Source organism: Macrobrachium nipponense, chromosome 44, assembly GCF_015104395.2.
Source record: "Macrobrachium nipponense isolate FS-2020 chromosome 44, ASM1510439v2, whole genome shotgun sequence".
Taxonomy (NCBI): domain Eukaryota; kingdom Metazoa; phylum Arthropoda; class Malacostraca; order Decapoda; family Palaemonidae; genus Macrobrachium; species Macrobrachium nipponense.
This window is the reverse complement of record NC_087221.1, coordinates 35,215,085-35,228,110: the sequence shown is the minus strand read 5'-3', so window position 1 is coordinate 35,228,110 and position 13,026 is coordinate 35,215,085. Positions and strand designations below refer to the sequence as shown.

The window sequence follows — 13,026 nt, the reverse complement described above, 5'->3', positions numbered from 1 at the left end:
GTAATGCAAATTTCCCATTTGTAGTACTAATATGAAGCATATACAGGAGGAGACACACCATCACTATGGATTCCACCAGCAAACTAAAAGTAATGAAATTAGGCTCTCAATCGACATACAACAAAAAACAAAAAAGACAATTTAAATGTTTATTATATATAATTATATATTTCATGTTCTCTGTTCATCAACGTTGTATTAGTGTATGGCAGAACTGGTGTTTGTGTTCTTAGGAAGGTGTTACATATATATATATTCTTATGAGGGTGTTGCGTACACTAATATGTGTGTTATTAGGAAGGTATTACTTATAGTGATATGTGTATTCTTAGAAAGACGTTCAATATCGTCGTATTTATCACCAATAATCAAGTACAGAACGAAGCGTAGTAGGCCTAAGCTGGCCTAGTGCTGGCACCTTTTGGTTATTCGTTCTTTAAAAGTAATTGTAAAAGAACCTTTGGTAAAAACAAAAAGTCTATGGAAAACGGTACAAACACCTTTAAATACATTTGTCCCAAAAACACTTTTCTAAAAAAAGAAACTGAATGTCAACATTAAACACATTTAGGCTACTGCGAAAGGAAATGAACTTACCTGTCTGTGACCCGACCGAGAAACGACGTCATGTCCATTACTTTTTAAAGAGGTTTCTTTACAGAGGAAGACTTTCTTGGGAAGACTTGAGTCTTTACTTAAAATCAAATGGCTTGTGATCTGAATAGACTCAGTTTGGGCACTTTCAGGTGGCGAAACAGCCACCGTTCTCTCTCAACTCTTACCTATTTCATACACATATATTTCGAGGCTTAGGTTCTTATAGCGTCTTTTTCGTGGGACACTTGGGACCAGTCCCATTACACAGACGGGAACGCCCCCCCTATAAACACCCCCAGAAAGGCCCACGACACGCCAGACCTCCTGGCTACGACGCTTACTCCGAAGGGTGCGTTCGATTTCTTATAGGTGTCCATGAGCACACTTCTCCACTGGGTTCATTTTGTACGCCATGCACACGCTTCTTGGCCCAAGTGCTTGTCTCTTCTTTTCCCTCAGAGAAGCAAAGTTCTTTTGGAAATGTACTGATTTTTTCAACGGCATCTCAGCAGTGTTCATCCGTCAATTTCAGTATTCAGTCACACGTTCGGTTCTACAAGATGGAGGCGTTTGTTATATACAATTTGTGGTAGAACACACCAAACACGGCATTTGATAAAAACTGAGATTGAAATATATCAATAATCATTCTAACCACCACAAATTCAGCTTATAAAGTATAGAACGAAAAAGCCAAAGTTTGTGAATCAATCTAGTGCGAGATTGTTTATACTATAGATATTTCTTATGGATTCAAAGTAAACAGTGCAAATACACAACACGAGCAGTGAGTCATTCATGATATCGAATTGTCGTCTGTGAAGGAATTGTAAATTGTGTCTAGGAATTTGTCCTTATTAAGCATCTTCACTATAGTTAGTTTCAAGCTTCAAACGACACACGTAAATTTAATGTGAAGGTGTTTGCGAGCATGCGCGCGCAACTGTGTGAGTGCAAATAAACACAACTGTGAACATTCTAGAAACACGTAGACCAATGCGAATCTTTAATAGGTTTCTTCTTATGGCCTTAAGGCAGTTATAGCTTCCATATATACAAATACACAATTCATCAGGAAACGATTCTGCCTTTTTCATCATATATTATTTTATATATTTTTTTTTATTTCTTCTCTTGATCAGATTTTCGTATCACAATTACAAGCAAAGCTGTACGGTGAACTTTTTATTGTGTGCATCCAAACCAATCAGTGCATGTTTTTCACACCAGGTGCTTTACAAAGCACGACATGAAACGGACATTTTACGCTGAGGACATTTGCAATGTGGCAGAAGTTTGAGGTAATCCTAGGCCTATTTTTAAATATCGTAAACGTAACATGGTTTGAGCTAAAACATGAACTTCGAATTTCGCATAGTAACTTCGAGGTAACCTTAGGCCTATGTCTTCTACATCAAATAACATAAAAATAATCTTGGGGAGGTCTAGACTTCAAATATCGCAAATCTAATCTCGAAGTAAACATAGGTCTATATCAAGAACTTCAAATATAGCAAAAGGCACCTCGAAAGTTCTAGGCATACCTCAAAAAAACTTCATAACAGCGCAAAAGTAGACATCGAGGTAACCCTAAGTCTATCCCTCGAGAACTTCAAATAAGTATACTTCAGGGAGACCTAAGAAAACCTCACCAACTTCAAATTGCGTAAAAGTCACACCTCGAAATGAACGAGGCCTACCTCGTGAACTTCGAAAAATGCGGAACGCGGAACATTTTCACGGTTTTACTTCCGCAAATGGGCAATGCTACGATGCTTACGCTCCCGGCTGTCGCCTCAAAGTGAGCACGCTTCCCTAGTCACTAGTCAGCCTCGTGTAGCCGGCTTGGCTCTCTCTCTCTCTCTCTACGCTGGGCGAGAAATTCTACGAATTTCGATAAACAGTCAACACTTCGGCGTGACTTAGAGGTCATAAGGGTCAGTGCTCCCAGAGAAGCCACCCCCAACTTTGGCGTTCGGTCCTTTGCATTATTGATGGCGTAGCCGGAAGAGCGGGGGAGTGGGAAACACTACTGTGCATGGTAACAAAAGTAGACGCATTCTCGTCAATGTATGGAGCGCTGTTGGTGATTTACTTAGCGCGTCACCGTTTCTTTGTTGTCGTTTTTATGAGGCGTTGTTTGTGATTAATTTAACTCAGTCTATGATTAAGCTATGGATGGATAAATATGGTTTCACTGTATTAAGTCTAGAAAGGGCATATAATATGGAGGCGTTATTGATTCTTTGAGGTGACAGTTTTTTTTATTCATCTCAAAGCCACGGACATTTTTTTTAACTTGAATCTGCTACACGCAATAAATAGCCCTGGATATAACTTAGTGTAAACCCTGAATTTTAACTTAATTTATTAAAAAAAAACCCTCCCCTTAATGAGCTATTCTGTTTTATAGGCATAATGCTGTGAATTCACTTATCATCTTACATACGTTTACGAAAACCTGTTACCATAAGGTGATTTATAAAATACCCGTAAGGTTACTTCATATTGGAACAAATCTCTTTGAATAAAACAGTATGTTATTTATGAACTTCAAAACTGAAAATAACAAACTGATGAAAATCTGTTTCTCATTAGACTATATATGTAATGAATGATACTGGGGATATCAGAGTATTAATGTAGTTGGTGAGACATTCGTGCTTATTATTTTAATAGAAACCAGCAAACAATAAAAAAAAAAAATAAAAACGTTTGATAATGCGTGTTTACCCGATCCCTTACCCCCCTAACATAGCCACGAGGGAAGGGGGTGGGGGCGGTTGGAGGGGAGGGAAAGCCAACCCAACCAAGAACACACACACACACACACACACAGAGCGAGAGAGAGAGAGAGAGAGGAGAGATCCAACTCGGTGTTTGTCTCAAGCCCGGATGAGCGTCCGGCTGTAAAACATCCGCCATAATTATCTATGAAATGAGGAAACTTGTTAAAAACAGCGACCCCGACAAAGGATTCAACCGAGGAAAATATAAGCTGACCTTTAACACTTATTCTAATACGGCAAAGGAAATATTCATTTTGTTAAGATACCATCCGATTAGTATATTAGTATATTAGCCAATATACTAAATCTTAGAGAAGAGATTGTTTTACCTAACAGAGGATTATTTTTAAAAATTACACTAAATCCAAATTCCGAGATATGAGAGTAGGATTCTGAAAGACAGTTCGGTAGATATACATACATGTGCGCTCGTCTTTCTCCACAGCATGTCTTCTCTTGACAATATATTAAATGCAGTATAGTTTTTCAGAATAATAGCTCGACAATCTAATACAGGAAACTAAACCATAAAGAATTACAGAAATGGCCCAAACAGTCCAACGACATAGGAAAAATATCTTAGAAAATGACACAAATTACGTCAGTAACCTAATTCTCGATCAGCTGGTCAGAATAGACTAAGCTGGTCTCAGCCGAGAAAACGAAATTCATAAAAAAAAGGAAAAAATTACAAACAGAAACAGACAAAAATGACATTTAGTTACCCAGATGATCAAGAGACCACATCTGAATAATATTTTGCAACGATCACACATTATGCCTAAGTAGATGAGATCGCTTTCCTTCGATCACGAGAGTGCCTGTAAGTTGACGAGTCGGTTTCCACATGATCTCAGGAGAGATAATGAAGAGACCATTTTACTACTATGATCATGAAATGGAGTGGAGTGGGCGTGATCATTTTGTCATGAAGGCAATATAACCTTCGTTGTTTCGAAATGGAAGCAACTCAGACCTTGAAAGCGGATATAAAGCGTTATGCGGAAAAACGCGCCAATATTAAGGTAAATAAAAAAAATAAAATACGAGGGTTTAATTTCAGTTAACGTTTGAGGGAAACATTATTATTATTACTATTATTTTTATTTATTTATTTTTTTTTTGCTTTATCACAGTCCTCCAATTCGACTGGGTGGCATTTATAGTGTGGGGTTCCGGGTTGCATCCTGCCTCCTTAGGAGTCCATCACTCTTCTTACTATGTGCGCCGTTTCTAGGATCACACTCTTCTGCATGAGTCCTGGAGCTACTTCAGCCTCTAGTTTTTCCAGATTCTTTTTCAGGGATCTTGGGCTCGTGCCTAGTGTTCTTATGATTATGGGTACAATTTCCACTGGCATATCCCATATCCTTCTTATTTCTATTTTCAGGTCTTGATACTTATCCATTTTTTCCCTTTTTTTCTCTTCAACTCTAGTCACCCATGGTATTGCGACATCAATGAGTGATACTTTCTTCTTGATTTTGTCATTCAACGTCACGTCTGGTCTGTTTGCACGTATCACCCTATCTGCTCTGATACCATAGTCCCAGAGGATCTTTGCCTGATCGTTTTCTATCACTCCTTCAGGTTGGTGCTCATACCACTTATTACTGCAAGGTAGCTGATGTTTCTTGCACAGGTTCCAGTGGAGGGCTTTTGCTACTGAATCATGCCTCTTTTTGTACTGGTTCTGTGCAAGTGCCGGACATTCGCTTACAATGTGGTTTATGGTTTCATTTTTCGTATTGCACTTCCTACATATGGGAGAGATATTATTTCCATCTATCGTTCTTTGGATATATCTGGTTCTTAGGGCCTGATCTTGTGCCGCTGTTATCATTCCTTCAGTTTCCTTCTTGAGCTCTTCCCTCTGTAACCATTGCCATGTGTCATCGCTAGCCAGTTCTTTAGTCTGTCTCATGTAATGTCCGTGCATTGGTTTGTTGTGCCATTCCTCTGTTCTGTTTGTCATTCTCCTGTCTCTGTATATTTCTGGGTCTTCGTCTACTTTTATCAGTCCTTCTTCCCATGCACTCTTGAGCCACTCGTCTTCACTGGTTTTCAGATATTGCCCCAGTGCTCTGTTCTCGATGTTGATGCAGTCCTCTATGCTTTGTAGTCCTCTCCCTCCTTCATTTCGTGTTATGTATAGTCTGTCCGTATTTGCTCTTGGGTGTAGTGCTTGGTGTATTGTCATATGTTTACTAGTTTTCTGGTCTATTTTGCGGAGGTCTTCCTTCGTCCATTCCACTATTCCTGCGCTGTATCTTATTACTGGCACCACCCATGTGTTTATGGCTTTTATCATATTTCCGGCGTTGAGTTTTGACTTGAGTATCGCCTTGAGTCTCGTGTCCTTCATCTCTTGATGTTTTCTATCCCCTCCTTCCATTATTCCCAGGTATTTGTATCCCGTCTCATCTATGTGTTTGATGTTGCTCCCATCTGGCAGCTTTATCCCTTCAGTCCTTGTTACTTTGCTCTTTTGTATGTTGACTAAGGCGCATTTTTCTATTCCAAACTCCATCCTGATGTCCCCAGATACAATCCTTACAGTCTGGATTAGGGTATCTATTTCCTTGATGCTCTTACCATACAGCTTGATGTCGTCCATGAACATCAGATGGTTAATTCTGTTGCCTCTTTTCTTGAGTTGGTACCCAGCATCCATCTTCTGCAGTACTTTTGTCATGGGAATCATGGCTACTACGAAGAGTAGTGGGGACAGTGAGTCGCTCTGGAAGATCCCTCTCCTGATATTAACTTCTGCTAGTCTTATTCCAGAGCTTGTAAGTATTGTATTCCAGTTGCACATTGTATTTTTGAGGAAGCTGATGGTGTTTTCCTCTGCCCCATATATTTTCAGGCATTCTATTAGCCATGTGTGTGGTATAATGTCGAAGGCTTTCTTATAGTCTATCCATGCCATGCTTAGGTTGGTTTTCCTTCTCCTACTGTTCTTCATTACCATTTTGTCTATCAGGAGCTGATCTTTTGTGCCTCTACACTTCCTTCTGCAGCCTTTCTGTTGTTGGGGGATGGTGTTTGTATCCTCTAGGTAGTTGTATAGCCTTTCACTGATGATACCTGTTAGTAACTTCCACACTATTGGTAAGCAGGTGATAGGCCTGTAGTTACTGGCTATATTTCCCTTACTCTTGTAATTTTGTACTAAGGATGTTCTTCCTGTGGTCATCCATTTGGGTGCATGGTGATTTGTGATACAAAGCTGGAGTTGTTCTGCTATTCATGGGTGTAGAGCCTTGAAGTTTTTGTTATTTATTTTTATTATTATTATTATTATTATTATTATTATTATTATTATTATTATTATTATTATTGTTGTTGTTTTGTTGTTGTTGTTTGATAAAATTCTTGAACAGAACTGATTTTTCTCAAACTCGTACACGGAAATGAAAATTCTTTCAGAGAGAGAGAGAGAGAGAGAAGAGAGAGAGAGAGAGAGAGAGAGATTACGTAGTATCGCATAAGTTCTCTATTTGTTCATTTATAAAATTCTTGAATAGAAAGGATTTTTCTCAGACTAGTACACGGGAATGAAAATTGTTTCATAGAGAGAGAGAGAGAGAGAGAGAGAGAGAGAGAGAGAGAGAGAGAGAGAGAGAGAGAGAGATAATCCTTTGTATGACACAACAAAAGTTCCTTTATCATATGTTGTCTTCATGAAATTCACGAGGAGGAATGATGTTCAAGAATGATTGTTCTCACACTCGTACACAGACAAATAAAATAACGTGCACATGTAAACCTCGTACTGAGCTCGGGATTATCTGCTGTGGCATGCCACCTGGCCGAGAACATGACACGTAAAAAAACATAACGCGTCACATAACATAACGTAATGCTCCGTAATGCAGGCCCAATACGGACTGAAACATCAACTTGGTATGCCGCTATAGCGCAAATCTGCATTACGAAGGATACGGAATATCAACTGTCATGGAAACCCAACCTCCTCCCCCTACCCCCCACAGAAAAAAAGAAAAAAATGGTTTTCATTGAAAGTTATAACCCAGCCAGTTACCTCCACTATTCCAACAAGAGAAAATATGTATTATAATAATAAAAACTTTAGCCCTGTGGGAATGAGATGGATAAAACTTCAAAGCTTTGCTACTGCGTATTATTATTATTATTATTATTATTATTATTTATTATTATTATTATTATTATTATTATTCTTATTCTTATTCTTATTCTATTATTATTATTATTATTATTATTATTATTATTATTATTATTATTATTATTATTATTATTATTGATTGCAGGTCCACAATAATATCGCATGTGAAGTATAAAGTCTTTAATAATAAGAGCTTTCGAACCTTGTACTAAGTTCATCTTCAGTCAAGTGAACATTATGAATTTAAAAATCCGTCGAAGTAAACTTCTGAACAGGACAATTATTCCACTATGACGAACGCAAAATTGTCCTGTTCAGAAGTTTACTTCGGACGATTTTTAAATTCATATGTTCACTTAACTTGAGATGAACCTAGTACAAGGTTCGAAAGCTCTTATTATTAAAGACTTTATACTTCACATGCGATATTATTGTGGTACCTGCAATCATTGTCATCATTTTCGACAATGAAAATTGTGCCCATTATTATATAATTATTACTATTATTTTTTTTTTTTTTTCACAGTCTTCCAATTCGACTGGGTGGCATTTATGTGTGGGGTTCCGGGTTTGCATCCTGCCTCCTTAAGAGTCCATCATCTTCTTACTATGGGCGCCAGTTTCTAGGATCACACTCTTCTGCATGAGTCCTGGAGCTACTTCAGCTCTAGTTTTTCCAGATTCCTTTTCAGGGATCTTGGGATCGTGCTAGTGCTATGATTGATGGGTACAATCCACTGGCATATCCCATATCCTTCTTATTTCTATTTTCAGATCTTGATACTTATCCATTTTTCCCTTTTTTCTTTCTCTTCAACTCTGGTGTCCCATGGTATTGCGACATCAATGAGTGATACTTTCTTCTTGATTTTGTCAATCAACGTCACGTCTGGTCTGTTTGCACGTATCACCCTATCTGTTCTGATACCATAGTCCCAGAGGATCTTTGCCTGATCGTTTTGTATCACTCCTTCAGGTTGGTGCTCGTACACTTATTACTGCAAGGTAGCTGATGTTTCTTGCACAGCTCCAGTGGAGGACTTTTGCTACTGAATCATGCCTCTTTTGTACTGGTTCTGTGCAAGTGCCGGATATTCGCTTGCTATGTGGTTTATGGTCTCATTTTTCGTATTGCACTTCCTACATATGGGAGAGATATTATTTCCATCTATCGTTCTTTGGATATATCTGGTTCTTTAGGGCCTGATCTTGTGCCGCTGTTATCATTCTTCAGTTTCCTTCTTTAGCTCTCCCCTCTGTAACCATTGCCATGTGTCATACCTGGCCAATTCTTTAGTCTGTCTCATGTATTGTCCGTGCATTGGTTTGTTGTGCCATTCCTCTGTTCTGTTTGTCATCTCCTGTCTCTATTATTATTATTATTATTATTATTATTATTATTATTATTATTATTGAGAAGATGACCTCTACTCATTTGCGAAAAGCGCACAAGGGACCACTGACTTGGAATTCAATCTTCCAAAGAATATCATGGTGTTCATTTTTAAACAAGAAAAACTAGATTGGCTATTATTATTATTATTATTATTATTATTATTATTATTATTATTATTATTATTATTATTATTATTATTATTATTATTGAGAAGATCACCTCTATTCATTTGGGACAAACCCACAATGGACCATTGACTTGAAATTCAAGTTCCCAAAGAATATGTTGTTCATTTGAAAGAAGTAGCAGAGGTTAATAAGGAATACAGAAAGAAGAGAACACTTATTAGAAACAGAAAAAATACATTGACAAATTAATAAATAAAAAGATAAAAATGTAGGTAAACTATAATACACTACAAGGAAAATTACTTTGGGGTGTTAATGATATTTGAGGAACAATACGTCAATTGGACTGTACGAAGATGACCTTGAATATAAACAGGTGGAAGGTCATCTGGAGCAACAGAAGATCCTTGTAAGTCTTCAACCTTTGACCTTGCAAATTAAGTACAGTTTACGAGGCGCCTAAGGTCAAAACGTTTACAATATCACGAACACCACTGACAAGACGATTCCCAAGAAGTATTTTATAAAAGGGAACGAAATGTAAACTATTCTCTTTAACCTTTATAGCCAAGACTTTGCTAAAGGGAAAGAGAAGTCAAGAATACGAACACCAAATAAAGTATAAAATACATCATAAAAGGTGACAACTTGAACAAGTATTTTATAAATAGAACAAATATAAAAGCTATTATTTTTAAACTTTATACCCAAGAACTCGCAAAAGGAAATAGAAGATAAGAATACGAACACCGAATGAAAGCATAAAATACATCATAAAAGGTGACAAATTGGACAAGTGTTTTATAAAAAGAACAAAGATAAAAACTATTCTTTTTAAACCTTATACCCAAGAGCTCGCAAAGGGAAATAGAAGCCAAGAACACGAACACCGAATGAAAGCATAAAATATATCATGAAAGGTTAACAGCGACAAATTGACCGGCGCATTCCCACGAAGCAATACAATACGGGGGGTCGGGCGGCCGGGGGGTGGGGGGGTGGGGGGTTGGAGCGTGGAGAGGATTTTTAGCATAAAAGCCAACCAACAATTTAGTAACCTACGAGCAAATAGCGTTAGAGAGAGACATTAGTCATAAGACAACGACAAGGACACACGAACCAATGGTGCTTTTGAATGGTGTATCTTTCTTTCGGTTTTTTTTTTTTTTTTTTTTTTTTTTTTTTGGGCGAAGTTCGTGTCAACAAGTGCCAGCGGGAATGTCACCATTAGGGGTATTCTGGTGGTGTTCTATTTTAACAAATTACTTACGGTAATTTAATATATATCTATATATATATATATATATATATATAGATATATATATATATATATATATATATAGATATATATATATTCCAAATACATTCTTGTCTGAATAGCAACTTTTACACACGTACACACATTTATACATAGATACAATATATATACATATACATACATATATATACATATATATGTATATACAGTATTTTTATAAAGTTTCTAATATACTACATTCTTGTCTGCATAGTAGCCTTTACATTTAACCAGCCACTCCCCGTCCGAATATTTCAAACTTCGTACCCATCACGAAAACTGAACCATTCTGAGCATAATGCCTTCTACACAAGACATCCTCCGCTATCTAATATTGCTTTGCCACATTCCTTTCAAACACCTTGCACTGGAATATAAGTCCTGTTTCTTTCAAAGTTTGTCCCGTTACCCGACGCGCAAATTCCCGTTGAAAATACGACCCAAGTAAAGAGGAGTATAACATTACACTCTTTCGTGTTAAAATGCACTTGACCTTCGTATTAACATTCAACTGTTGTTCCTAAAGTGGCTGCTATTTGTGTTGCATCTAATATATCGCATACATCACTTTCTGGAGCTATTCAGCAGTGAATCCATCTCGTACGTTCAAGGAAAGATCCAGAATATTTCTGAATATTTCTGCCTGTTTGTATCTAATGTAGTTATTGTTATCTTAATAACAAGGACTTCCGACACCTAAAAATACTCATCAAGGTAACGAAGGTCTGGATAATCCTTTTTTTGTTTATGGAGTTCCGGATTTATTGAAAATGGAAATAGCTTGTTTTCATTTCACATAAGCATTACTAGGCCCTCCCTCAAAAAAAATCTCCAAGTAGAAGCATACTGAAATAAACATTATAAAAATTCTTCGTTTGAAGTTTGAAAAAGGTTGTTATTTACTGAAAATGGAACTAGTTTGTCTTCATTTCACATAAGCAATACTAGAAAAAAAAAAAAAATTTCCAAAAAAAAAAAAAAAAAAATTCCAAGTGGAAGCATACTGAAATAAACAATATAAAAATTCTTCGTTTGAAGTTTGCAAAAGGTCTATTATTTATCGTCAAGTCTTTATCAAGGATAATAAATAAAACAATGAAATTAGCTCCGTCACGGTTTGCAAAATAGTAAATATAACAATTATAATAATGCTAATTTTGCTTTGTATTTTCTAGCTGCTAAGAACGATAAATAAAATGTAAATAAAATAAACGCCTGGACAGAAACATTTTCGCTAAGTAAAGAAAATTCATTAAAAAAAGGGACGAAGCTGTCGAAACGGAATTTATACATAATTAGACAATCATTAGGTAAATATTTTTTTTCTTTTGTAATATCTCCCACCAAGCACTGTTCTAGTCTGCAGTTTCGATATAGGTAAATTCTTGACTTTCATCTTATATCCGAAAAGTTTTATATTGAAATAAAATAAAATAAATAAGCTAAATTTGAAAAATAGCGCACCCACAGAAAGTTATCTCTACCAAAATAAAGAAAAAATATAAAAACGAACGATCACAAGTGAACATGGACGATCATGACATATTAAGTCCCGGACACGCACAGGAGATGTTACTTTGGTAACCGTAATATCTAGGAGGGGGGTCGTAAGCCCCCTGCGCTATCGATTACCGACGGATCCTTAATAACAACAGCTTCAGGAGCGACAGGTCATCGGAGTTATGAAACGGACCTAGAGAAGAAGAGGAGATGGTGACGATGGGGAATTAAGATACAGGAATAACTTTTGGCTAAGAGTAAAGGTCCCTCGGAAAAAAATTATGAGAAAAGATACGAAAAAAATATTTTGAGAGGACAATTAAGCAGAAAAAATAAGAAAAAAATTTAAAGAGAATTAATCAGGAGAACAAGAAAAAATAAGAGAAAAATGCTATTGAAAGCGAAATATTCAGAATAAAATCAATTCTGAATATTTCCCTTTCAAATGAAATTTTTTTCTTAGTCTTTCTTATTTTACAGATTAATTCCCTTTAAAATGTATTTCTTATTTTTTCTGAGTAATTGTCCTTTTAAAAATTTAGTTTTCATATTTTTTTTATGATAAATTCCCTTTAAAAAGATATTTCTTAATTCTTTTTCCCTGATTTAATCCTTTAAAAAAGATATTCCTTATTTTTTTCTGAGTAATTGTCCTTTTAAAAATTTAGTTTTCATATTTTTTTCTGATAAATTCCCTTTAAAAAGATATTTCTTATCTTTTTCTGATTAATTCCTTTAAAAAGATATTTCTTATTTTTTTCTTATAAATTCTCTTTAAAAAGAATATGGTTTCTTATTTTTTTCTGATTAATTCCTTTAAAAAGATATTTCTTATCTTTTTCTGATTAATTACCCCCAAAAGTTTTTTCTTCGCATTTTTTCAAATTAATTCACTTTGAAAAAGATTTTGTGTCTATTTTCTAGACCAATTTTCTAATTTTTTTCTGGCTAATTCCTTTCAAAAAGACTATATTGCCTTAATTCCTTTCAAAAAAGATTCTATTGTCTCAATTCCTTTTAAAACGATTATATCATCGTATTGTTTTCATTTGATCTATTTTATTCTAAGCAATTTTTCAACTCTACTTGTGTTGACTCCTTCGCCTTTACAAGTTTACTATTCAACTTCGAAGCTTCTAATTTATGAGTTATCATTTTTCAGCCATTTA

The 13,026-nt window shown here is 35.9% G+C and overlaps 1 protein-coding gene across 11 annotated transcripts in view; it reads right to left on the bottom strand.

Moving 5' to 3' along the window:
- Nucleotides 1-13,026, bottom strand: part of LOC135204174 (cyclin-dependent kinase-like 4) — a 176,463-nt gene that overhangs the window by 46,188 nt on the left and 117,249 nt on the right. For 2 of the 11 annotated variants that reach the window (XM_064234224.1, XM_064234226.1), the window contains exon 2: nt 598-1,150. The exons of 7 other annotated variants lie outside the window; for them this stretch is intronic. In XM_064234224.1, coding sequence (XP_064090294.1) covers nt 598-635 — 38 coding nt within the window. In that variant the 5' untranslated portion in view covers nt 636-1,150. Of the gene's footprint in view, nt 1-597; nt 1,638-2,297; nt 2,401-13,026 lie in introns of those variants that run through there. 2 more of the 11 variants (XM_064234225.1, XM_064234223.1) reach the window with 2 other exon arrangements.